The sequence below is a fragment of the Hetaerina americana genome, unplaced genomic scaffold (assembly GCF_022747635.1).
Source record: "Hetaerina americana unplaced genomic scaffold, ioHetAmer1.1.p SCAF_2, whole genome shotgun sequence".
Taxonomy (NCBI): domain Eukaryota; kingdom Metazoa; phylum Arthropoda; class Insecta; order Odonata; family Calopterygidae; genus Hetaerina; species Hetaerina americana.
Genome location: NW_027286763.1, coordinates 51685205 through 51710839, shown reverse-complemented (window position 1 = coordinate 51710839; position 25635 = coordinate 51685205). Strand labels below are relative to the sequence as shown.

Here is a 25635-nt window from a genome sequence, read left to right as displayed (position 1 = left end):
CTATTATTTAACTAATTTATAAACGATATTATAATGGCATTAGAACCGATTCCTTTTCTTATGCATGCCGATGACTAAAAATTTTTTTATCAGTTCAATCAATTCATTATCACCTAACTCAGCAGAACTGCCTTTATAGGCTTCAAAACTGGTGTGAGCATAACTATCTAACTTCCAATTAAAAAATGCTATTCTGTAACATTCAGCCAGAAAAGGAGTCCACAGCATCTTGAATATAGGCTAAGCAACTATCCTATAGCCTGATTAACACATACAAAAAACCTCGGAGATATATTGGACTCACGGTTTCCATTCAATCAACATTATAACTATGTTCAATCAAAAGCATACAAATTGCTTGGATTTATCTTCCGATGCCGTAAAAACTTAAAACATAAAGAGCCATACAAAGTTCTGTTCATCTCCTTAGTTAGGTCACTTTGTGAATACTGCTCTACTGTTTGGTCACCCTACCACAAACTCCATATTCATACAATCAAATGTGTACAAAGAAAATTTGTGCACAAAATTGCATTCAAATTCAATCTTCACAAAGATCTTTATAGTTATCATGAAATGCTATCTCTACTAAATCTTCCCTTCTTGCATAAACGTAGAAAAATTAATAACATAAATTTTCTTCATAAATTACAGCATAACAGGATTGATTCCTTAGAACTCTTTGGCAGGGCAATATCTTTCCAAGTACCTTCACATAACAAAAGGTATGCAGCACTCTTTGAAATAAGATATCAAGCACAAAACTACACTTACTACTCGCCTATAAACCAGATTATAAGAGATGCTGACAGTTGTGATTATACTGAATTACTTTTTATCTCACCAGGATCCCTTAAAAAAAATGTTACCAATATTATCCAAAGAATTTTAGCAGGCTAATTATTGCTACGTGGCTACCTACACATGTCAATATTAACTTTATGTACTTTATACCAGTTTAAATTGTTTTTCCTTTTAAAATTCTGGAACCAAAACATTTTTTTTGCCTTTCTTTATGTGAAGGGTTATTCCTGATTAATAAAATAAAAATAAATAAATAAATTAGAAAGGAGAGCTATTTAAAAAATTTGTTGTCTCCGGCATAACTTCATGGAATTTGCATAACTTATTGAAATGAAATTATTGACTTTGTAATTCCACACACAAAAGTGAGTGGAATTACAAATTCAATAATGTCATTTCATTTCAATATGAGAGCTATTTAGCAAGTTGTTAACGGATAACTCTCCCAAGAACATAGCTGATATCAAACAAATACGTGTGGCTACATGGCAGAAATTAAAATATAATGTTTTTGATACCTGGTCTTTGTCAGAACTGGACAGGACAACCCACAGGATGAATCACTGTTCATTTTGAGGGAATAAAGACTGGCTAAGTGGCATAGCTGATCTCTTTCCTGCTTCTCCATTGGGTGTAGCCTGAAATGAGACCCAAATATTGTGCAATCAAAATTACATATAACAAACTCCTTGGTATCAGGAAAGGTATAACATTGTATGGAGGCTGCAATTGTACTATTCAGCAGACACTTTACAGTATTGAGAATACATTACAGGTATTTGGGCACGTCAATGGGATATACGTCACATTAATTCCAAATAGAAGTACAAATTAGTAAAGTAAGGAAACTAATATTCCCTTAGGTTTTACATAGATATTCATTAAGACTATACCTGTAATAAACACATCAACCAGATATGCAAATAGATTCTTCTTGAAAATTGAAATTCTTGTCTCATTTTTTTCTAATTTTTAAGTAGACTGTTGAATTTGTGCACATTGATGTCGGTCTTTTAGCTACCAAAGACAGGTTTGATATTTTCATATGCATATATTTACAGTTTCTGGTATTGCGACAGTGATAACTATTATTCATTGTTAAGTCACTTCTCTTTTTACCTTAAGTCACTGCATGATAGATATATACATGAGGTACAGTTAATACTAATAATAAACAGATAATATTGGGTCAAAAATGCTTCACCACAACTTCCAAATATTTCAATTAGACTAACAAACTTTCAAGTCAAATTCAGGACAAAATAGCATTTCTGGCTATTTTGCTATGTTACCTATCATTAATAACTATGCTCATCCAGTGTTTTGCCAAAACCACAATACATCTCGGATAGCCTAGGATACAATTTATTTATAACATGAAGAGAAAAAATAATTGATACTCTTTGAATTTCTTTGCCACTCATTCCTTTTTATTTCATGTTCTGCCTTCCCTTCTTCCTCGAACTCTTCCCCAAATCTGCCAGTCTACCTTTAAAATCCATAATTTACTTTACTCATATATCTCCCAAACCAACCCTTTATGTCATTTCTTTTCACCAAAACATCTTCTCTTCCTTAATGGACCAACTTTCCATCAACTGCTTCTCATTATACACTATCCTTTAATAGTTATCAGGCCTGCATTTTTTAAGCATCCATGCATTCTAATTATTCTTCCATCACAATCACATTTTCAAATTACATAATACAACTGTCTCTTCTTGACCTATTTTTTCACAGCACCCATATTAATTCCTCCCGATTCAAAAATGCCAGTTCTATTATTCTTTCTACCTCAAGTAACCTGGGTACGTAGCATTTATTCCTAAATTTTGTAGCTCAGCAGCATATCTACATCATACTATGCTCTGTACATACATACAATGCCGCCCTACTATGCTCCCATTTGGGAAAATGGCAATGCATATTTAAGGTACCAGCTAGTATTTGAAAGGAGAAGGTAAATCTCAACATAAATGTAATGAAATATAATTTGCATGCTCATCCTTGGCAAAGCAAATACTTTGTAATCCTCCACATATTTTAGTTGCAATCAAAATTTGTTTTGATGTTATGTTATTTACTAGGCAAAACAAAGGTGGTTGTTAGTGTTTCTACCTTTAAAGTACTGTCATTATTTGAATATTGATCATAAAAGTGCATACAAGGTGTAGAAAATAACATAAGTATTTCTCTTATCAAGAATGGATATTACAACTAAACAAAAATTTGCCTGACAATATCATCATAATTTGGACTTACGCTAATACATTACTGTAAGAATATCTATGCAAAGAGAGTTACGAACACATATCCACCAAGTTAACTTAGGCTCTATACTCTCATCAGTTCAGGCAATAATGCTTCAGTGTGTTTTTGCAGGTAGACAAGTAGGTATATCACATGATCAAAATAATAAAATGCCTAAAAAGAAATTCTACAAAACCTTTACAGTAATTAGAGCCTTTAGAGTATTTGATCAGCACTCCTCACATTACCCACATAGAGCTTTTAAAGTCCTGAGATGCAGAGTGAATACTCTATAGTGTTAACAAAAACTCGAGATTGGAAGGACCCCTTCTTGGGAAATTACACACAAGGTCCATGTAATTCTCTTCCCCAGGAAACACTCAGAACCTATGATTTCTCAGGAATCCTCTTCCAAGGTGAAGTTTAGATTCATTTCAGGGAGAAATGTAGATAGACATCCAAGAAATCATTCATTCTTAAATCACATATTCTTTTGCACACAGCAAGTTATTCATAATTACCTTAGTTCAGATTGCCCAGAATCTTGTAAGAAACGTGACAACTTCTCATTTGCCGATGTGGTCACACTAAATGCTGGCTTTTCACTCCTGACTCTTCTCCTTCCTCCACGTATCTCTCGTCCATTCTGAATACAAAAAAAATCTATTGAAACATAACATATCAAATGAAAGTTTATACTGCATATTCCCCAACTAAACATTTTCAATACACAAGTTTTAACTTCCTTAAACTGGAATCTACCACATATCATACGTATGATAGGCACCATTTATCTAAAAACCACCCAGATTTATTCCTGGTTCATATTTGGGAAAGTTCTAAGCTTGCTCAGTCTTAGTAAAGTCCCTTTTATACTTTATTTCATAAAATCTATCCCCTGCATTATAAAAAAAGTCACAAATTTTAACTGGATTGTCTTATCAAGCTCAAGTTAAGTTCTTGGGCTTTATAACATTTCTTCGATGTACTTTACATGATTGCCCAGTGATCATGAAAGAGGAAACGAAGTTCATCATAATGTACTATAGTGTAAATCACACGCATTAAAGGGATAGTTTCTCAATTTAAGATGTGAAAAATGAAATGATTTGGAATATCTATTTCAGATGCTAAATGTCCAGGAATTGGGTGGCAAGTAGTTATGAAACGGATGTCTCGGATATGGAAAACAGTGGTTCAGTAAATGGGTACTAGGTTTCAGGTTTTGCACGCACGGACGTAACAAAAAAAATCAACTAGATTCCAATCAGCCTGTGGCAAACACTCAAGAATCTAAGTTTTTCCAACCAGAGGCAGGATTGTGGCACCACTATAGCAAGAGATAAGAAAAAGTGGTCTGGATAAAATTTAAAGGCGGTAGGGCATGTCAAATGGGGGAGCATTAATCCAGCATAGGAAGACCACAGCCAAAGAGATTTGACTTGAGAGCTGACGAATCAATGCTCTAACTGGTAACTCTACATGGGTGATCTGAAAATTTTCCGACCACCTTGTATATAAGCGTGGGAAAAAGTTTGGACAAACTCTTTTGATGTAGAGGACAATGGTAAGTTTGGTATCAAAATGTACACCAAGATCACAAAAATGTGAATCTTTTACTTTCTCAATCTGTAATATTGTTTCTCCTTGTATCTTTTTTGCTTTTCCTATTTCTTGTATTTTTTTTTCCTTTGGCCTATGTAAATAGTCTAATACTGACAAGTTACATATCTTTTGACCATCTTGAATAATAAAGCATTATCATTGAAATTTTGAATAGAGTTGCTTTGAAACAAAACTAAATTAATAACAAAATTGAGTCAAGTCTCTACCTGATTTTTTCAAAGGCTTCATTTTAAAAACATAAACATGGATGCGACTTCTGAAAGAATTTCACTTGAGTCCATACACCATGATTTAAATATTTTCCTTCTTCTAAGACAATTTTTACAAGAAATATAAATGCTGCATTGCTGACCTTTACCATTCATTCTACTGCAATTGATAAAACTTAAATCAGACTTACCATTCCATTGGCAATACGCTTAACTCCATTCCGGTACATCATTATTGCTTCTTTTGAAAGATGTTCAAAGCTTCCGGCTACTATCGCCTGAAAGACAGCATGCATTTATAAATGACAGGGAAATATTAAATTGTTTGAGCACTTAAAATTGTATGATCAATAATGACAATTTTCAGATGTTTTCAATTAGGTGTATTCAACTTTAAATTTTCAACACTCAAAATTGCAATACTCATGCATTAATTAAATTTGTCTGCAATATGCAAATGAAAATGTACCTGAGATAAACTTTGTTGGTCAATTTATTTATTTTTTCAGCATTATAGATCCTAACCACTACAGTATATGCAATGTGGATCCATTACATAGATTAATTTTGACTGTCTTAAAATCTTTTCAGCTCTTCAAGTAAACAAAAATACAATTTATTCAGGAACGGGCATGTTTTAGAAATGACATGGCAGATCAGCCAATTACTAATACGTGGAAAATATGGGTGTGTTACTTTTATTTGCATCTAGATTATTTTGAATCAAGGTCTACTAGTGACAACTTGGCAAAGATTAGTGAAAGAATAATGGTTAAAAAGTATGGCTTAGACTCATACAACACTATTGTTGCTCACGTCCACTTCCTTTCTCAATAAAATTAAGTCAAGTGGCTAAATGGTATTATTTAATAATCAAAGGGAAAAAGAACTTATTTATTTTTAATTTGGATTCCATTTTTACAACACAACAGCATTTTCCTGAATGCCATCTCTTCTATCCATTAAGAAAATGTAAATATATGATATCAGTGAGCTCAAAGTACATGGTCTCTTATATTTAATCTAGTTAAGGTTACTGTGTAGGGATCATAATGATACACAATATGCAAGGGTTAGCACCAGACTTGAGTCACAGACTAATATTGTAGGCGACTGATTAATTGAAATTTAAAGATACATTTATAAAATGTTTTCCCGAATTATTGAATTAATCATTGCCAACTTTCTTTGTCATTCATTTTATGCATGAATAAAATGCTCATTAACATCTGCTGTGGATTCAATCGAGTCAGAATTTGATAACATTAAATCTAGACAAAGTACCAAATTATGCCGTGCACAAATTATCCAAAACATATTTCATGGCAAGGCTAAAGAATGTGATTACATGGAATACTGAACGAGTCTTGAAGATACTAGTACAGACGAGAACTCTAAAGGAAAAATATAGGGTGCGGCAGCATAACTTGCTGATTTGAGGATCAATAATACAAGATATCTTGTACAGAAGATACTATAGAATCATTGTACTTATTTTTCTCATTATTCTACAACAGTTTTTTGTTGAAATTTCAGTAGTGATGGTTGTGCTACTTATTGCTTCGAGAATATTGTCCTTCAGTTGAGCAAGGGCCCATGGACAATTGCCGTACAAGGATTTGATATAATCCCATAAAAAAAGTTGCAAGGGATTAAATCGGGTGAGCGCACTGGCCACAAGATCGTCACTCAAAGATATCAGCATCCCGGGAAAGTGTTCCCACAAAACCCTCATTGTGGTTCATGCCATGTGTGCCGTGGCTCCGTCCTGCTGAAACCACACATTCCCAACATCCATTTCATCAAGATTTAGCAGAAAAAATCTTCTATCGTATTGACATAGCGATCACAATTCACTGTAATGGCAACCTAATTCTCTGGAAAAAAAAGGGACCAATAATCCCTACACTCGACAGTGCACACCTAAGTTACACATTCACAATGAATGGGCCTCTCATGAAATGATCTGGGATTGATATCACAACTGTAGTGCATGGATCATGCAACCAGCAAGATGAAAATGAACCCCATCACTAAAGAACAATTGCATCATCAGGAAAAGTTTCAAGGAATATTTAACATGCATTTTGCTGAGCAGTAAAATCATGTACAGTGCATTTCTGCACCACAGCCAACATATAAGGATGAAAGTGGAGCCCATCATAAAGAATTTGCCTCACAGAATGATCATTAATTCCATGGGAAGCTTCGTGCTTGCTTGCAGAGCACTGAGGAGATTTCAAAAAAGACTGCCTTACTACAATGACGTTTTGGGCTGACCTCGTTGGCTATCCTACCCCTGATCTTCTCTTTTCCACCCAACCATTTGCCCTGAATGTGTTTACTAATGTAAAAATCAATTGCTAGCCAGGTACACTAGCTCAGGCGGTAATACTAAAGTTCCCACAGAATGCTAGCTTCATGGCAACAATTGAGTGACCGTCAGAAAAGTAAGCCTCCATGGCAAATGCATGCTGTTCCTTCACCAAATGCATTCTTGGTGCTTTAGTAAAAGGGAAACTTCCTGACCCACCCAATCATATGAAACTATCTGCACCCTCTAGGGATCAAACCTCACTTCCTAGCTCCCAATTTGAATCAGCAAATTATGCTGCTGCATCCGGTATAACAGGAGGTTCAGCGGACAGGCAAGGTTCAGTAACATCAACAAAGCAAGCAATGGCTTCAGAAACCTTTGCATTAAATCACCTTGAAAGTTGCAGCTTCTTCTTGATCATCCCAATCTGTGTCCTCATCTTCTGGCATTCCAGCATGATGGGTCTTACAAACCCCTCCGCCCTCCATTCCTCCACCACTGCTGCCATCACCACCCATTTCCCACCAAGTCTTTACACCAGGAATACCATATGCTGCTCCAGGTTCACAAAACCAATCACTTTGCTCATCATCCCCTGAAAAAAAAAACAAAAGCATAATTCGATATTTCTATCAATCTCGTACTATTATTGAAGTATGACATCAGAATTAGAAGAATAGGAAAATTTATAATGGATGTTACCCGCACAAATACATAAAACAAAAAGGATATGAAACATGGAAGCTAACCAATCTCGAAGATTGATGACATATGATAAAGAGATCATGTGGTATAAGCTGTCATTCAACATCAAAATAAAAGCAGTCATACACACATGGGATTATATTAAATATGAAGTCCTCAACAAAATCATCACTATTAATGGGATGATCTCACTTTAACTGCTAGTGTTTTTCCAGACCAATAAAACCAAATATAACACCACTCCTGACACCTTACACAAATTAAATTTCAAAGTTTCTTTTCATAACCCATAAAAATGTAGGCCTAATAGGCAATATGGGCCTAACTGATTACAACAAAGGAATATTCCTCAGGGCAAAATGCAAGGGGTTTCATGTATGTTTTCCCCAGGGTTTCATTTATGAGTATTGAAATACACATGTTGAACATGAGAAACATGCTTAGCCTCTGAAAAAAATTCCCTACATTTTCTCTCATTTCTTTCAACAGGGACAATGTCTGCTAATAGCATTATTAAGTTTTCAGAATGAGACCGTGGCCTTTAGCCACAGATGAACTGTATCTTGCCCTCTATAATCCTTGATCATTTATCACAAAGAATAACTAGAGATTTAAACACTAGTTTTTAAATATTTTCTGGTATCCCATGGCGTCTCTATTATCCCATGACTTAAATTTAACAGTCAAATCAAAAGATAATGACAGCAAATTTTTTGGGAAAAGTAGTGCACATGGATGTTCTTCTACCACACACAAATGATTGAGTAAATTGTTAAGAAAGACCCAAATAGAATGGGCTTATCAGAGGAACTCATCTGGAGATTATTCATTGTAAGAATCAGCATCAAGTGGACTACAAAAACTAAGCGGAGAATGTTTCATTTAATTACTATGAAGAAGCACACATTATAATGAGTCACAAAATTCTTTCCATATATTTTAACATATGGCCTGCAGAAAGTGTGTTTAATAACTGGCTATTTTAATATATGGCCTGCGAAAGTGTATTAATAATCATACATAACTTATTGGCACATAAATCAGTAAAAATAACCCCACAGAAATCCCATACTATGGTAAAGTCTTGGCATGCTATAGTGTTCTGATGTTAATGGTCAGTGCCTTCCCTTGTTCCCCCAAAAGCAGGTCAGAAAATTTCAGGAAAAAAAATTAAGTGTAAAGCATAGTACGGCAAGAGAAGTAATTCTCCAGCTTTCATGGACAACGGCACGTGATCTACTTGAGATGGCCTTAACAGGTAAACGTTAATTATTGTCCCAGCCAATATTATCTCTAGAATACCTACCAACACAAGTGACAAATCAAGTTTACTGAAATTCTCTGATCCCAAATATTCAGCATAGGTGTCTTTTATACAAGTATTATTGCACTACAACATGATCGCTAGTAGTAGTAGCTTATGGGGAGGCGACCGACAGGTGAGGTCATTTGTGCCAATAGGGATGGATGGGAAGGGAGGAAGGGTGGAGAGACTCAGCATCGGAATTAGGCCACTCTGATCAAAAGGCACTGAGGGGTCCGCAGTTTAAAATCCCATCCAACAGATGATGTACTCATTCAAAGTGCTCCCCACTAAGCACCTCAAGTAGGGATTGGCATACCACTGAAAAATGTCTGCATTCTCCAGATTTGAACATGAGCCCTATAGGTGGGAAGCCAGTATGCTAGCCACCGCACCTTCCTAATCCCCCAACATGATCACTTAATGACAATTCAGGAAATATTGTCTTCAATTTCATAGGAAAATTAGGCACTAACTCCTCTTCCTGTTCTATAGCTAAGGTCAATGACTTTACCCACCACCAAACATATGGTATAGATTACTTCTAAAACTATGCCATCATGCATTAACAGGTGATTAGATACTGAAAACCAATTCCTATTTTCCAAACAATTGCTATAGATGAATTAGGCACTCACTCAAAACTCTTTTCTTTAATATTTTTTGAAAGAATCAACAAAAAAGAATCAGTTAAAGAAGCATACAAGTAACTCACAAGGGGCCAACTAAAATGGAAAGATGTTTTTGAAGATCCATCCTAATTACATGAACATTATTTCTGGGAGTAATTATTTCAGTGTAGAATGAAAAAAAAATGCCAATGGAAAAATTTACCAGGGGATTCAATATAATTGGGGAATTGGGGTGAGAGGGTATGGAATTGGAGCATATATGAGGAGAGAGGATGTCTCTGTAAATGACCAATGGATAATCAACCCAAAGCATAACTGGATGTTGGATAATCAGTGCTACTCTAATTATTCTTCATTTCCAATTATGTCTTCACTTCAATTGCTGTGGATAACCATTTACATACTGTTAAGGGGTAGAATGTGAAACGAAGTTTACTTTTGTTTAATTCATCATATTGAGAAAAATAGAAGTAAAGATTAATTACCGTTATGTTGAAACTAAGATTGAATGGGCCTACTCCATTCACATAAATTGATTGACACTCACCTTCCCTTCCTTCATCATTCGTATAGATTCCTGTATCGCTCTCCGAACTGCTTAAGCTGCTGCTACTCATCATTTCACTGCAACAACAAGATATTATTAAAACAAAAACCAATAACTTTATATACCATTGCAGCTATTAATTCAAGAACTAGCCAGCATTTAATTTTTAGCACAGTCACAAGCCCAGATATTTATATAAAGAAAAGTATGTAACAGAAATAAACACAGTTGCTCAATCATAAGGCTTTAAAGTTTTTCAAAGCTAAATGATGGTAGGAAATAATAAGTTGGCTTATCACGCCATGAGGGAAGGTGTCCATTAGATCACATAACAACCTTACAAAAATATTTTTGAGGAAAGACTCTGACAGATACACACTTTTTGTCTTACTGAATTACGCCACAAGATTGGTCCAGGTATCACATTACCTTATAAATATTTTAAAAAAATAAATGACTTAATCCATTTTGATTCAACAATAAGGCACATTGCCTATGAAAACATGTAAAAAGTTAATTCTCTTTCACCATTAATTCTTACTAAGACACAAAATCTCACTTAACAGTTTTACGTAAATGTATGTCAGCTTCTTTCGTGATAGCCGTGAATATAGGAAAACAACTACTCAATAAAAATGGAACTATTGACATTAAAATACATTTTAATGATACACAAATCATAAAAAATTATTAATCCATGAAAAATGTGGATTCTACAGAGATACAAAAAGTAAACTTTTGCCATAAATACTCCCTCACTACTCACAGAATAGAGAGAGAGAGCAAAAACTGTCTTCGCTTTAAAAATAATTTTGCAGCTGAAAGTTTAACACAAATAAATTAAAAAATTAACTCGTATTATACTATAAAAAATTAAATCATAAAATAAATAAAATATAATTCTTAATTGATTCCAATGCCTAATGGTAACTTGTATTCACAACAACATTCCTTGTAAATATTCAAATACCATCTCTCACTTTCTCAACTGGCCTTCTTTCCAGATGAGTCTTACATGGATGAAGTAGAAAATATCAAGAGGAGGCTACCTCCATTATATTTTTCACAATCATAGATCAAACACATGCAAGCCTTTCTTTAAACGGCATTTAATCCTTAAATTTAACTCTATAAACATAGCTAGCATAGTATAGCAAAAATCCAGCCAGCTTAACACATACCATTTCCCATCCAGGTGACTGAAGTCCTCAGTTAGACTCATTTTGTGGAATGCCAAGATGCGAGAAGACTTTGACCTACTTCCCTCACTGTGCTCACAGTCCATACTTCTCTCTCTCATACTCCTCTTTCTTTTACCACATAAGATGGTATTGTACCTGAACACAACAATCATAAATTTAGAAATGAGGAAAAAGAGGAATAAAGGTGATAGCTAAAGATAACGTTGTGACTTAGGTCACAAAGGTACTCAAATGAACCATGAAACATACTGAATACAAGTGAGATTCCATTAGACAGCAGCTTGTTTTACCTCACCATTCTCAAATATATAGAAATTTGCTCTCCAAGGAGCTGTGCTCAACTTTGACCGGCAAACATATATTATATCAGAATAATATGACGTATAGATTTACACCTAATGCGTAGTCATGAATAACATGTAGTACAACTATAGGCTACCATCTTCACATGACAACATTCCATTTTCAAACTCTTAAGTTAATGGAACTGATTACAGGAAATTAAATGAGGGCATTTAACTTAAGATTAAATGGTACTCAAGTTAATGTCAGGATTTTGCATGAATTTCATGTAATAGACATCACATTTTCCAAAATGAGCGATGCAACAATAGTTGTTTTTGTATAAATATCCGAATAAACTTTCGTAATGACTTTAATGGGATCTTCATGTAATTTAAGAGTTTACCCTCATAATAATAACAATACATAATACTGTGTTCGGTAACATAACTTCCTTTTTCAAATGCAAAACGCTTTCAAAAAAGGAAGCTATGTTGCCGCACCCTGTATGTACTTCTCAGGGACCATTAAAAACAGTACATAGGAAGATCACCTTCGAATAATGTCAACATATTTGGATGTAGGAAGGAACTCTTATTTAAGGGAGAAATTATTTCTCTAACTTATGATATTACTATAATTAGGCATCTCATGGGTGACAATTCCTACCAACAGTCTTTACATGTATAGTTAATATCATCATAGCTAACTGATCATTCAAGAGCCAGGCAGAGTTGTTCCCTGCTTATGTGTGAAAAAAAAACCCCAGCCCGTTTTGGTAAATCCACTGAACATGTACTTTTGAATGTTTTGGTTTTGCCAACTTTAACATTCACAACCATTTCACAAAAGAATGAGAATCAAATAATTCTTCTTTGTGGACTTGTAAATCCCTGGTCAACAAACAAATTGTTCATAAAACCACGGCAAAAAGCTTAGAATAAAAGATATTCACACAAATCTATTCAAGTTAATGACAAATCCATAATTTATGTGGGTTATTCAATAAGTTCTTAAATAAATCCAGAGATGGGACTTGGAGTATCAGAAAACTTTCACTTTTAGTACACTACTCTCACTATACTGCTGTTAAAGTTTCAGCTATATCTATCATGTGGTTCAACTATTACAGCTGATTGAAACAATTTTTTTTTAATTTAGAAAAATAAAAAAATTAGTTTTGGGAGGTGAAACACTTCTATTGAAAAGGCTTCACAATGAAAGAGATCAAAGCTAAATTGACGAAGTTTATGGCACATCTACTACTGCATTTGCAATTGTTTACATTGGGTAAATGAGTAGAAATGTATCTGTATATCCACCAATGATGAACATTGTTTGGGACATCCAGCGGAAGTGACTTTCTTCAAAGTGGTTGACAAAATTCATAATATGGATTTGAATGATCAACGAATTACATGTTAAGTTTGCGATATGGTTGAGGCCACAGGGATATCACAAGGTACAGTTTTTTCTATTTTTCACAAATAATTGGGTGTGAAAAATATTTCGGCAAGATGGATACCCCATTTGCTCTCAGTATAGAATATACGCAATCATGTGGTCAAATTGGAGAGTGGAATGGCCCTTTTGTATTGCAATCCTGACACGTTTCTGCATCCACACATTTATGACTGTCGAAGAAACATGGATGCACCACTACAATTCAGAGACAAAGGAACCGTTGAAACAGTAGATTTCTAAACGCAATCTGTCTCCAAAGAAAATTGAAAAATATAATATTGGTCGACAAGGTGATGGCCACAGTCTTTTAGGATGCACAAGGATTCATGTCCTTCGAACACTTGCAACATGGACTAACGATAAATGAAGAGTATTATGTGTCTTCATTGCACCAGATGAGCAAATAAAATTTAAAAAAGTGCTCATTAGGCAAAGAAAAAAATTTCTTCCATCAAAATGGGTGCAGACCTACACATATTTGGGAAAATTTTAGAATTTAAGTTCAAATTATTGCTACATATTCATTAGATCTGACCCCCAATGACTTTTTTATTTCCAAACTTGAAGAAATGGATTGGTGGAAAACAATTCACATTGAACAAGGTCGTCATCACTAACACAGACACCTGTTTTGAGCACCTTCCGAAATATTATTTTTTGGACATTTTAAAAATTTTGGAGAAATGTAACAAACAAAAACGAGATTTTCCTGAAAAAAAAACTGATTTGTTTTTCTATATTTTCCTCTGGACATTTTGCACAACCCACATACAACATTAATAACACAGGTCTATATCATTTCTGAGATCAAGACTCCAATTTCGGTTTTACCACTAAAATGAACATTTCAAAAATGAAATTAATGTTATTCGATAAAATTAAATTCTTAATCCAGATCCAATGTCGACATTGGTAAAACAATACACATACATCATTAAAAAATAAACATGATAATAGACCTGTGTAAATGAAGGGGGATATCATTTCCAACCACGCAAGTTAAATTAAAATGGAACATCTAAGAAAGCATTGCCTTCAACAAATAAAACCAAATATAGACATATTAACAGTGGAAGGGGATATTAATTTATTTTAATTTTTGACTCCAGAATGATCAGAATACAGTACTCAAAAAGTCATGAAACTCTCTCAGCATTCCTCAAAATTGCAATAAACAATGAAATTACTAAAATTAGAAGACCTACGATGACCTATTTAAATAAATCAGAAAAAGAATACGAACATTATTAATGCCTTAAGTTCAAAAATCTAGCATTTTCCCAATCCTGCCACAATTTAATTCAAAGTTCACCCACCCTTAACATGATAAAATAATGCTGCACAAGCCTGAAGGCTACCGAAACCATTTTACACTTTGAAGCACTCCAAGACAGTATATGTAAGTATTTTGTATTATGGATTTGGATTTTGTATTATGTGATTATGCATGTAAACTATAAATACAGGGCATTTCAAATAACTCATTTTCAAAGTATTCTCTTTACGTAAACTTTCTCCTTGTAGATAGTTCTGTCAACAGTAGTCCACTTACAGGTGGAGATTTTTAGTTGGAACCCATTCCAACCTATTCCACTTGACCATTCTCATCATGATTCTATTTCAGCATGGAGTACGATTTAAAAAAAATAACATTCAATTAAAATAGATAGATTGATAGATAGATAGTGGTCTTTATTTGGGCGAAATTGAGACCAAATGGTCCCTTCTTCCATTTAACCCAAAATATGGCTTTGACAAAACTATTCTGACCTGTATTCACTGTTTCCAGCCAACTTGAAGAAACGCTTCTTTTTAACCGTTAACAATGGCATTATTGAGATACCATCAGATGTCGAAGGATTGTTTGGATCAGGATCCACGGCCATGCGTTTAAACTTCCGCTTCCTGAAATACACAGAAGGGTAACCCCTGTAAGGGAAATTTATTGAAATAGGTAGTAATTTGCTTCGTGAGAATTGCCAATGAGCTATCTACAGCAAAAAATTGATCAAATCAATCATTCCAATTTTAACTGCTACTGAAAGAAATGATTAAATATTACTACAGTGCATGGCTCTACATGCATGGTAACATAAAAAATATTGATCAGGAAGTTCCTTTCTCCACCTTAAATTATTTTGACCAATTCCGAACCCTCCTTTACAATCTTCTACCACTCTGCCCATTGGCTACTGACATAAAGATGACTGTTTGAACTCTACCCTACCCTTCATGTGTGAGCCAAATCTATTATATTTTTGCATCTGATCTTGTCATATCATTCTGAAATAGTGTTCTATCAATAAAAATTCCATAGAAACATATATTTTCCTTCTGATGTTAAGAAAAGGACAAATTAAGGTAGTACATTCTACTCCAAGTATACAATTTAGAAAGATACTGAACAAAAATACGGCCCACATTGCCATATTCATATATGCTTTGTTGAACCAGAGATGGGCGTTTTTCCTTGTCGTGATTTAAGAGAGATTTAATGCCGGACTAGAGCTTGATATTCATAGCCCGCTATAAGGGACAAAGCACCTGGGACTAAGTTATTCTGGGTCTAGGTTTTTGGCAGGGTATGCAATATTTGGCAACACTGTAAAGCATTCACATGGGAGGAGGAATTTGAAAAGTATCTTGGATTTCATTTAGATTTTGTTTAGCCCTACAGATATTGCTCCTTCCATTTAACTTTGCTGAATTATTCTCTTAGATTAAAGGTTTATTGTGATAGTTTTAGATAGTTTAGGTCAGTTTATTTTGATAGGCTCTTTAGATATATTAATTCACTACGCATTCCATAGAAGTATGCTTGCCTGTGTTTATTCATGAAAATTTAGTTTTTCCTTTAGGATAGTGTTACTACGAGGGTAGTTTGACAGGTTCTCATAAATACCACCAGAAGTCAGTGCTAGCACAAGCTTCCCGTGCAGTAATAGAAAATCCTTTAAGAGAAAACACGTAACGCATCAGAGATCTGCGTTATGGACACTTCTATTGTTCCCGTGTAGTGATTTGACAAGATGGAAAAAATTGAAATTGAAGCAGTGTACTTTGTAAAGTACGAAAGCAAAGGAAATCCATGCAAATATTCATAAAACTCTGGGCGACTCTGCTTCTTCATATTCAACAATTGCCAAGGGTACAAATAAGTTTAAGTTTGTTCGGGAAAGCTTATATGATGATCTGCGTAATGATCGGCCAAAATGTGCCACTACCCCAGAAATTTTTGCAAGTGCATAAAATGGTCATGGAGAACAGCAGAGTGAAAGTTCAAGAAATCAGCTAACAGTGGAATTGGATATGAGAAAATTATCTGCTAGATGGATGTCGCAACTCTTGATTCAGGATCACAAATACATCAGAATGGAAACTTCTGAACAACAATTAACCCGTTTTAATAGTAACTAACAAGATTTTCTGCAGCTGTTTGTGACCACAGATGAAATAATAGTCCAAAGAATGGAAATATGTTGATTCACCACCATCAAAGACAAGCTCCAAGGGGTCTGCAGTTTAATACCTAATCCGACAAACAGCGTACTAACTCAAAGTGCTCTCCACAAAGTATCTAAAGTAGGGATCGAGATACCACTGAAAAGTATTTAACACTGCCAGGATTTGAACCCTGGCCTTATGGGTGGGAAGCCAGTATGATAGCCACTGCACCATCTCAATCCCCTATTGCAAAGGGTAATTACACCTTCCTATTTCAGTGTTTGTGCATAACTACGTATTTTCCCGTCGATCACGTGCACATTATCCATCAAAAATGATCAAAAAAATGACGATGAACATTATGTAATAAAAATTGAAAAAATCCAAACATTTACATACCTATATACACAATAATTTAAAGAAGTCTCGCAAAAATAAATTAGTCTGGGAGCATGCCTTTCTAATTGCACTTTATTTTATACAGATCTGTTACTTCTACAGTTATTTCATCTCATAAACCCATGAGAAAAAGAAGAGACATAATGTCTATGCTTAGACATAATATCTATTTATTCTGATAAGTAGTACTTCTTTATTCCAATACATAGTAATATGTAGAGTATGTCGTATTACTTACACATACGTATATGATAGAATAGGTAGATCACTTGAATCCAAGACATTCGTCCCCTGAATCACAATTAAATGAATTAAGTGCATTTATTATCTCTTCAGGCTTCAGGCACTTTAAAATATTGCGTAAAGATTTTTCAAATCAATTTTTTATACAACTCCCTCTGACACCCTGCCAACTTTCAAGGATCCTTATTTTTAAAGACACGATAAAGACACTCTTTTAATCCTTCCTGATTCTGTATAGTCTTTCATACCAGACATCATCCACATTTCACAACCAGAACGTAACTTTCATTTAAAAGATTTATTAATGGATAAATCCTGGTAGCCTCGCGATTTCCTTTTTCTTTCAAGAAATTGATGACTTCTAGCTTAAACATTGCTATGTATGATTTTCTTCTCCATGGGTAATTTATATTGAGAAAATTGTAAATTATTAAAGCTGAACTAAATTCAGGTTTGACACAATCACTATGTAGGCGGCACTTTCATAGAACTTGGAGGGTGTCTAGATCAGCACCGATACTAACAAAGCGAAGTAAAACAAACAAAACAGGAAAATTCTAATTCATTCATTCTCTTATTTTTTTATACTTGATTTGCTGAAAGTTAATTTATATGGCAAATAAAAGGGCACGCAAACCTATGTCTCGTGAATCATAGTGAAGAAGCAATAAGGCGGCATATTGTGTTGGCTTGTAAATAATGTTTATTTTTTGATCCTTCTGTTGTTTGGAATTCATTTCAGTCACTTGGCTCTAATCTTCTGTATACTTACGGTAGATATAGCCACAGACAATTATGATTACAAGTACTCATTGGCTATTACCTTTTATTAGTGTATGGATAGAGACATATTTTTAAACACAATATATATAATTTTTATGCACATCAATAATATTTACGCACATATCTATATATACATATACAGAGGCGCGGCATCTATATACGTTCAAGATAACTATGAAGCCCTGGGCACGCGGTATCTTTACAAATTCATGATAACTACAAGTTCTGGATGCGAGTTATCGATCGGAAAATACGGTACTTCATTACATGATTGAATTTCAGAACAATTGAATATGATTGGTTATGGAATAAGGCATAACAAAAAGGAACTGGAGGTAGTACTTCGTTACTTCAATCTGATGCAGACTACCTAATCATGGAGATGTTACCAGGTTGACAAGTATTTATCAAAGATGGAAGTGTACATGAAGACGATAGTGAATTTAGGGAGTTTAATAAGAAGTTCTTGTAAATAGTAATGAAGATAATGAATAATCAGGTATTCAACAATCAGTCACATAATAATCTCAATAGTTTCAGCCTCAACTTTGTGGAAGTTCATTTTAATAAATGAAAAAGAAAAACTTTGTTCCAATCCACCACTTTATTTCAGGTACGACTAGTTTTGACGCTACAGCGTCAGAGGTACCAGAGGATGACGCCGTAGCGTCGAAACTAGTCGTACCTGAAATAAAGTGGTGGATTGGAACAAAGTTTTTCTTTTTCATTTATCAGTCACATAATATTGACTATTAACTTTCCCAAATATCTCTTATGTTGCTCAACCATTCATTTTTTACTAAAGATATATCCTGTACTGACCACCGGCAATTCTCATTTGATGCAATGTTTCTTACAAAGATGCGGATGGAGTTAAGAATATGTTTCAATGCAACAATTTCAGAGTGTAAAAATCATTCGCCTTGACTGGGATCCCAGCCAAGGCGAATGATTTTTACACTCTGAAATTGTTGCATTGAAATGCACATTAGCGGATGACTCCGTTAAAAGTTACTGTCGCGGCATCTCCCGCAGTTTCTTTGGAAAGAATATGTTTCACACATATTAGGCTCTCATTTACTTCCCAGGAGAAAGATGAAAAAGGAGAAACAAGAGAGATTTTGCTACTACCTTAGGGGTAGCTGAACCAAGTTATAATTAATAAAACTACAGCAAAACCTTGCTTATGAGGTATAGATGGTTTCCTATGGGGTCTGTAGTAATTTTCCCAAATTAATGTTTTTTGCTCGAGTTTCTCTGTGCATGGATGAAAAGCATATATAAATAATTCATCATTTTTCTGATGCACTGTAAATCATAAATTATCAGTGCTACATGAAGTAAATAATTTAATTATTTAACAAATGCCACTCATTGCATAGTCGCAACCTATTTGTTTCCAATACATGACCATTTTTTCCCATTTGATGACTTCTGAAGCACATACCTAATTATTTTGAGTTCTTCCGTCAGGAAAATGGTGAAAAAATGGCATCTAAAAAGTGTAGCATACTAAGAAAATACACAACTTTGAACATTGAAGACAAAGTGAAGCTTTGGGATTTCACAAGTTTGGTTCAAGAGTACAATATAACTATATAGTGTGACTTGCCTGAAAAAGAAGAGGAATAAAATCAAGTTATTCACTCCAAATTTTGATGTTAACACAGAAAATGGAAGAATGGAATATGAAAAAAGTAAGAACAGTCCTTTGGTCTCAAACTCACTGGGCAAGGGAAGTAAAATAAACATTTACAAAACATCTCCTTCCCTTTCCCATACTTCTCTGCAGCCTAATACATTATATGCCAATGATGAAATGCAGAAAGTCCATATAAATGTAAGTATTACTTTGGTAGTCTACTGGTGTTTTGGATGGACACAGCCTAAGCAACTGTACAAAAAATACACTTACTTTCCTCACCTAACAAAAAGCACAACCTGAAATATTACAATAATTCTTTCACAGGTGCCGTCTAAAAATAATTCAATTTTTTAAATTGTGATTGTTAATTTCCCTTGGCATTTTCTTTAATAATATTTTACCATGAAATTTGTCTTTGTAATTTTTACCACAATTCGGGTTGGATAGAAATCATTTACAGAAAGAGACATCACCTAGGTATTAAGCTTCGATAAAAGTTATCTAGCACTATACATTCATCGTGGAATAATCTTAACATGATAATAAAATGCATCGTCTTAAGTCATATCACTAAATTGTTAATAATTAATTTCCACCATTACGATCAAAGAATGAAATCATTCACTATGACATGATTATTCTCATTTGTCAACAGCTGTTATTTGGTCGGATTTATTTGTCCTCAGTATACTGTTACATTCAATATAATGTAGCAGATTTCAATTGCCATTAACCATATCATGTTGTCACACAGAAAACAGCTATAATAAATATTTCAGCAACATGTGTAAGTTAGGTCAGCTTTATTATTTTGAGGCTGTTATATATTAGCATACCAAAGAACAGAGTTGCCCAAGATTTGCATCAATACTACTAAGGCTTATAAAAAAACTAGTCCAATTTTCTGAAGGAAAAATGATATTTATTAAATAAAAACCTGAGAAGTCCAAACTTGCAGCCATAGAACCATCCTATTTTTCAATGCTAGTTTTATTTTAACTTTTTAATTATTTTTATCACAATAATTGCAAGAAATTGAAAGTCTTGACAATTTTAAAGTGAAACTTAGGGAATACCTGCAAAAGTAGACATTCTATTCTACTCAGTAGCACAACCTGTCACTAGGTTTTAAATATTTCTATGGAGTTTGTCGTAGTTTTAGATATTTCCATGTAGCCTATAAGTTCTCATTTTTGACATGCCTTACATCATGTGCAATTGACCTCTTGTAGCATTGTATCCTGAGAACGAAGAATGAATTACCTTTTGAAAGAAGTATTACTTTATGAATACTTTGCTTCATTTGCATTTAAATAATTGATATAGAGTACAGACATGGTAATGAGCTAATTAATGTGTTGTTGAGACTAATCACAAATTTAGGTTATTCGCAGTGAATTAAGAGTAAAGGAATTCATTAGAAATTAAATTAATAATTTCTATTTCTATTGAATATTTCTATCCCTACCCCTTCCTCACTTGCCTAACATTCTCCTATCTATCACAAGCTACAATATCTCATTGCCAATAAGAATGCTCTGCATCGATCTTTCCTGCCTCCTTTGGATTTCACACAACAACCCCCCCTACTACCTCCTTTTTTTTCCTTTCTGGCCACTTTACTTTTTCCAATTTTCTTGAGCCCACCTCTCAAAAGACACCATTCTAAGCCTAAACACATACATTTTATCAAAGATTTAACTAGTTTATTCTTAAGATCCTTCCTCAACATCCACCAGCAACTCTCTCTCTGCCTTGTGAAAGCTTCTTCCCCTCGTGCAATTCTTCTTCTTATATCTCCACTACTTTGACCATCTTGACCCAAAACACTCCCAAGATACGTCAACTATTCATCTGCTCTATTTTAAACCTATTATTTTAATGTTTAACTAGGCCTTTCTCTTTCTAGAAAATCTAATAATGTTTGCTTTTTTTCACTGACCCTATACCTAACACACCGATTTCCTAATGTGCTCAGCAGTGATTCCAATCCCTCAGCTAACAGGGTAACTATTGCTTAATCAATTGCAATTCTGATTTTAAGGATTCCTCACCTACTTTCACTCTTGCCTCCCACCTTTCCCAAGTCTCTTTTACCATGATGTCTATTTGTATATATATCTAGAAAAGAACATGTCATTGATGCCATCCCCGTCTTATTCCTATAATTATGACTGTCCATTCTGACCCTCCACATACCACACATTCCTGAATCCTGAGATCTACAGGTTGTGGATAAGTCGCTTATCCCTCCATTCTACTCCTATCTTCTGCTCACATTCATTTATTTACCCAATTTATTCTTATTAAATGCCTATTTTACATTGTGTAATAAACAAATACATCCAGCTTTTACTCAATTCACTTCTTTACTAGTGAACTCTTTATTCTTCCCATTGCCATTTAGTAACTGTAATAAATTTTGAACTTTTGGTTAATGATTCAAAAATGTAGTCGGTCATTTAATGAATTTTTGGAAAAGATTTCACTTAGCTCATTAATTTACATTATTACTAATACTCAAGCAGCTAACCCAATGAGTTCAGATGCACCTCTTTCAGGAACAGATGCTGGTTCGACTGGATGTCACATACCTTCATTCATCATTGGGGTCCAACCTCCACGTAATGGTATGTCCTAATGACCCCTAGGGCTACAATTGCACAGCCCTAGGGGCCACCATGCAAGAGGACCTTCCATAATGTCAAGGATATAGCCCAATGAGAGGGGTTTGCAGCCTTTCAAATGCACATAGTTTTCCCCCCAGTGATTACCCTGTCATCACTCGCTGAGAGAAATAAAACTGTGCAGTACATATGATGCTCTCATTTACAGTTGCATAGAGGAGAACCATGCATTTGAATTAAAGTCATAATTTGATTTTCATTATAAATCGACTCATGAATGGCTTTTGATAAATTCACTTAACATTTTAAATATCATAAGAATCTTGATAAAGCAAGGATTGATATCTTGATGACCATTTACTTAGATTAGAAGGAAAACCATATATGCTATAAACTACACTATGAGTGTTCTAAAATTCAGTCTATACCCATAGCCACCAAACAGAAAAGTCTTACCTTTTTGTATTGGGACGAATTGGAGAGAAATTTTCATTGAATGAATCAGATTCCACAAAGTTCCCATGGGCTGAGTTGGTTGATTTCCTTGGCTGTAGGCTCAAAGGTGCAAGACGATGCTGCACATCAGGGCTTGGACTCATTTCATCAGAGTCACTCTAATAAAACATTTCAATTTTCAATTAGACGACACATTTTGATGACTGAAGAAACAATTTAAAAAAATAATGTGACCAACCTGGTGAAAACTTGATACACCCTTATCCCGTGACATAAAGTCGCCTATGCTGCTGCTTGAATCATCACTCTGTCCTCTGAATGCCATTGCTAAAAATATTAAAATGAAAATACTACATTAAAAAATATTTTATACAAATCAAGGCACAGACTAATGAGCTACACATTTTTCTTAACATCCTGGAAAATACCAGTATAAAAAAATACGTAAATTTATTTTAACTAATAAAATAGCAACATCAACTTTTCAAACTTTCTAAAATACATTTTTGGGTGAAATTCCTACTCATTATCATAATCATCTGATAGGCAAATCCACTAATTACGATGGATTAACTTGACAGGCACAATGTGTCATGAAAGCAAATTTCACCCTGATTCTCTTCCTAGAACCATTCCAGTACACCTTTCCAAATTACTCAATCTTACTATCTCTAACACTCAACCAACAGGTCAGAGATGGGCAGAATGAGACAAGATAGAATTCTTCTATCCAGTGATAACTTATAAGTATGGCATATTCTACTGCAACATACAAGCTCGTGCTTTCAGAGGAATCTTATGGCTGAATTCACACAGTGTTTTGCATATAGTGAAGCAGTTTACTATTAGTATTTCAACTGTAAAATGAGTAGGTACGTTTGCATGGCGTCGTTTATTGCAAATTCTTTCATCCAAAACTTAAAATTGGTCCACAAAATAGAAGGATTGCCAGTTTGATGTAATAATACCATAGATAATGTAACCGTTCCACAAATACTTTGTAGTCAACCACATATATAAACACTAAAATTTTTTGTATTCCTGCAAAGATTCTATCGAACCAAAATGAAAAAATATACTTTTCACAATTAAGAAGCGTGCCTAAAATTATCAGATTTTTTCATGGGTATAGCAACTTAAACAATGCACATTAATGGAGATGGGAAACCCTTGAATTACATGGGGAATGAGAGGCAGTTTACTTTTCTTACTGAGATTTCCGGTCGACCTCGTCCTTCTCCGTAGGCCCCATCGTCGACGGTTTGAGATCGAGGACCTAGCTGTTTCTTCAAGCGCATGGGTTAAATCCACCACCAACGCTTCCATTTTTTGGCGCAGATCCACTGCCTTTAACAAACGGATTCCTCTATCCATTGGAACTACTCCGCTTGTTAATACACAATTCATTAATTCCTCTTCGATGCATAGTTTAGTTCGAAGTATTCGCCAGGCATCCTGTGACTGAACCTTTTGATGATTTTTGCAGTGTCAACACAGATATTCTTTTATAACAAATTATTTCTCGTCCACAATAAGAGCTTCAATAACCTGCAAGAGGAATAAAAGAAGTGTTACTTCAAATTAGTTAGGCCAAATTTGAAATAAGCGGCATGTATTTGGGATTCACGGAAGAAAATATCATTAAATATATTGTACGAATTCAGAGAGAACCAGCAAGAATTGTTAAAAATTACTACGGCAAACTAGTAAGCGTGACAAAGGTGACTCGTACGCTGGAGGAATTATGATCGGGGCCATGAGAGATACGAAGATAAGCAAAACTTAAAGACCATTAAAGAACAACCGAATTACAACAAAGTGCCACTGATGGAATTATTTGGGCAACCCATTAAATTGCTTGATTTTATTACAAAGGTAAAATAAGAGATGTATATCAGCACTCCCTCCCCGGACTACAACCTTGACGTGGTGGAAGGGCTTGTGCGTTCCGATGACCCCTAGAGCTGTACTGGCGGGAGTAATAAAAATTGCTCCTGGTAGGGTCACCCATGCCAGATAGGTCGAAGGTTAGGAGCCAGACGAAAGGTAGTCCACGCAGCGTCTGTTCCTCAGTGAGGCGGCTGCAATGGCGTCTGACCCCAGTGGGGCGGCCAGTAAGTGATGGTGTCACGTTAAAAACACTATTGAGGAAGGCAACGGGAAACCACCTCAATTATCATTCCCAAGAACAATGTGATGGACAATAGAGATATTTTGAGTCCTGGCAACCACGGGGCTCGGCCCAATCGGCCGTGTGTCGTGCCCGGCAGCGGGGGAGGCAAGGCTTCCGCGGTCGTCATCCCACGAAACCCTTGCAAGGGAAAACCAGCAGCAGCAGGACAGAAGACGCAGGAGAAGAAGACCAAATTAGTTAGAATAGGAACGTGGAATGTTAGGACAATGATGAGGACGGGGAAATTGGAGAATGTTAAGCGAGAGATGGAAAGGGGAAATATAGATATTTTAGGTCTATGCGAGGTGAGATGGAAAGATAGCGGGGATTACTGGAGTGATAAGTATAGAATAATATACAGCGGTGGGGACGAGAGCCAACGAGGGGTCGCCATAGTATTAAATGAAGAGGTAGGAAGAAGCGTAGTCAACATAGAGCAGGTAACGGATAGAATACTACTAGTGGAGATAAAAGCAGAACTGACGAACTTAGTTATTATCCAGGTATACATGCCACCGAGCAAC

At 34.9% G+C, this 25635-nt stretch overlaps 1 protein-coding gene across 4 annotated transcripts in view; it reads right to left on the bottom strand.

Annotated features, from left to right (window-relative positions):
* Positions 1–25635, bottom strand: part of LOC139687421 (G patch domain-containing protein 2) — a 38963-nt gene that overhangs the window by 10170 nt on the left and 3158 nt on the right. For 2 of the 4 annotated variants that reach the window (XM_071584549.1, XM_071584550.1), the window contains exons 2-11: positions 24150–24486; positions 23177–23265; positions 22939–23096; positions 15112–15270; positions 11575–11730; positions 10394–10470; positions 7599–7801; positions 5081–5167; positions 3576–3700; positions 1323–1442 (exon numbers count right to left, since the gene is read on the bottom strand). In XM_071584549.1, coding sequence (XP_071440650.1) covers positions 1323–1442; positions 3576–3700; positions 5081–5167; positions 7599–7801; positions 10394–10470; positions 11575–11730; positions 15112–15270; positions 22939–23096; positions 23177–23265; positions 24150–24345 — 1370 coding nt within the window. In that variant the 5' untranslated portion in view covers positions 24346–24486. The remainder of the gene's footprint in view (positions 1–1322; positions 1443–3575; positions 3701–5080; positions 5168–7598; positions 7802–10393; positions 10471–11574; positions 11731–15111; positions 15271–22938; positions 23097–23176; positions 23266–24149; positions 24487–25635) is intronic. The other 2 variants (XM_071584551.1, XM_071584552.1) reach the window with 2 other exon arrangements.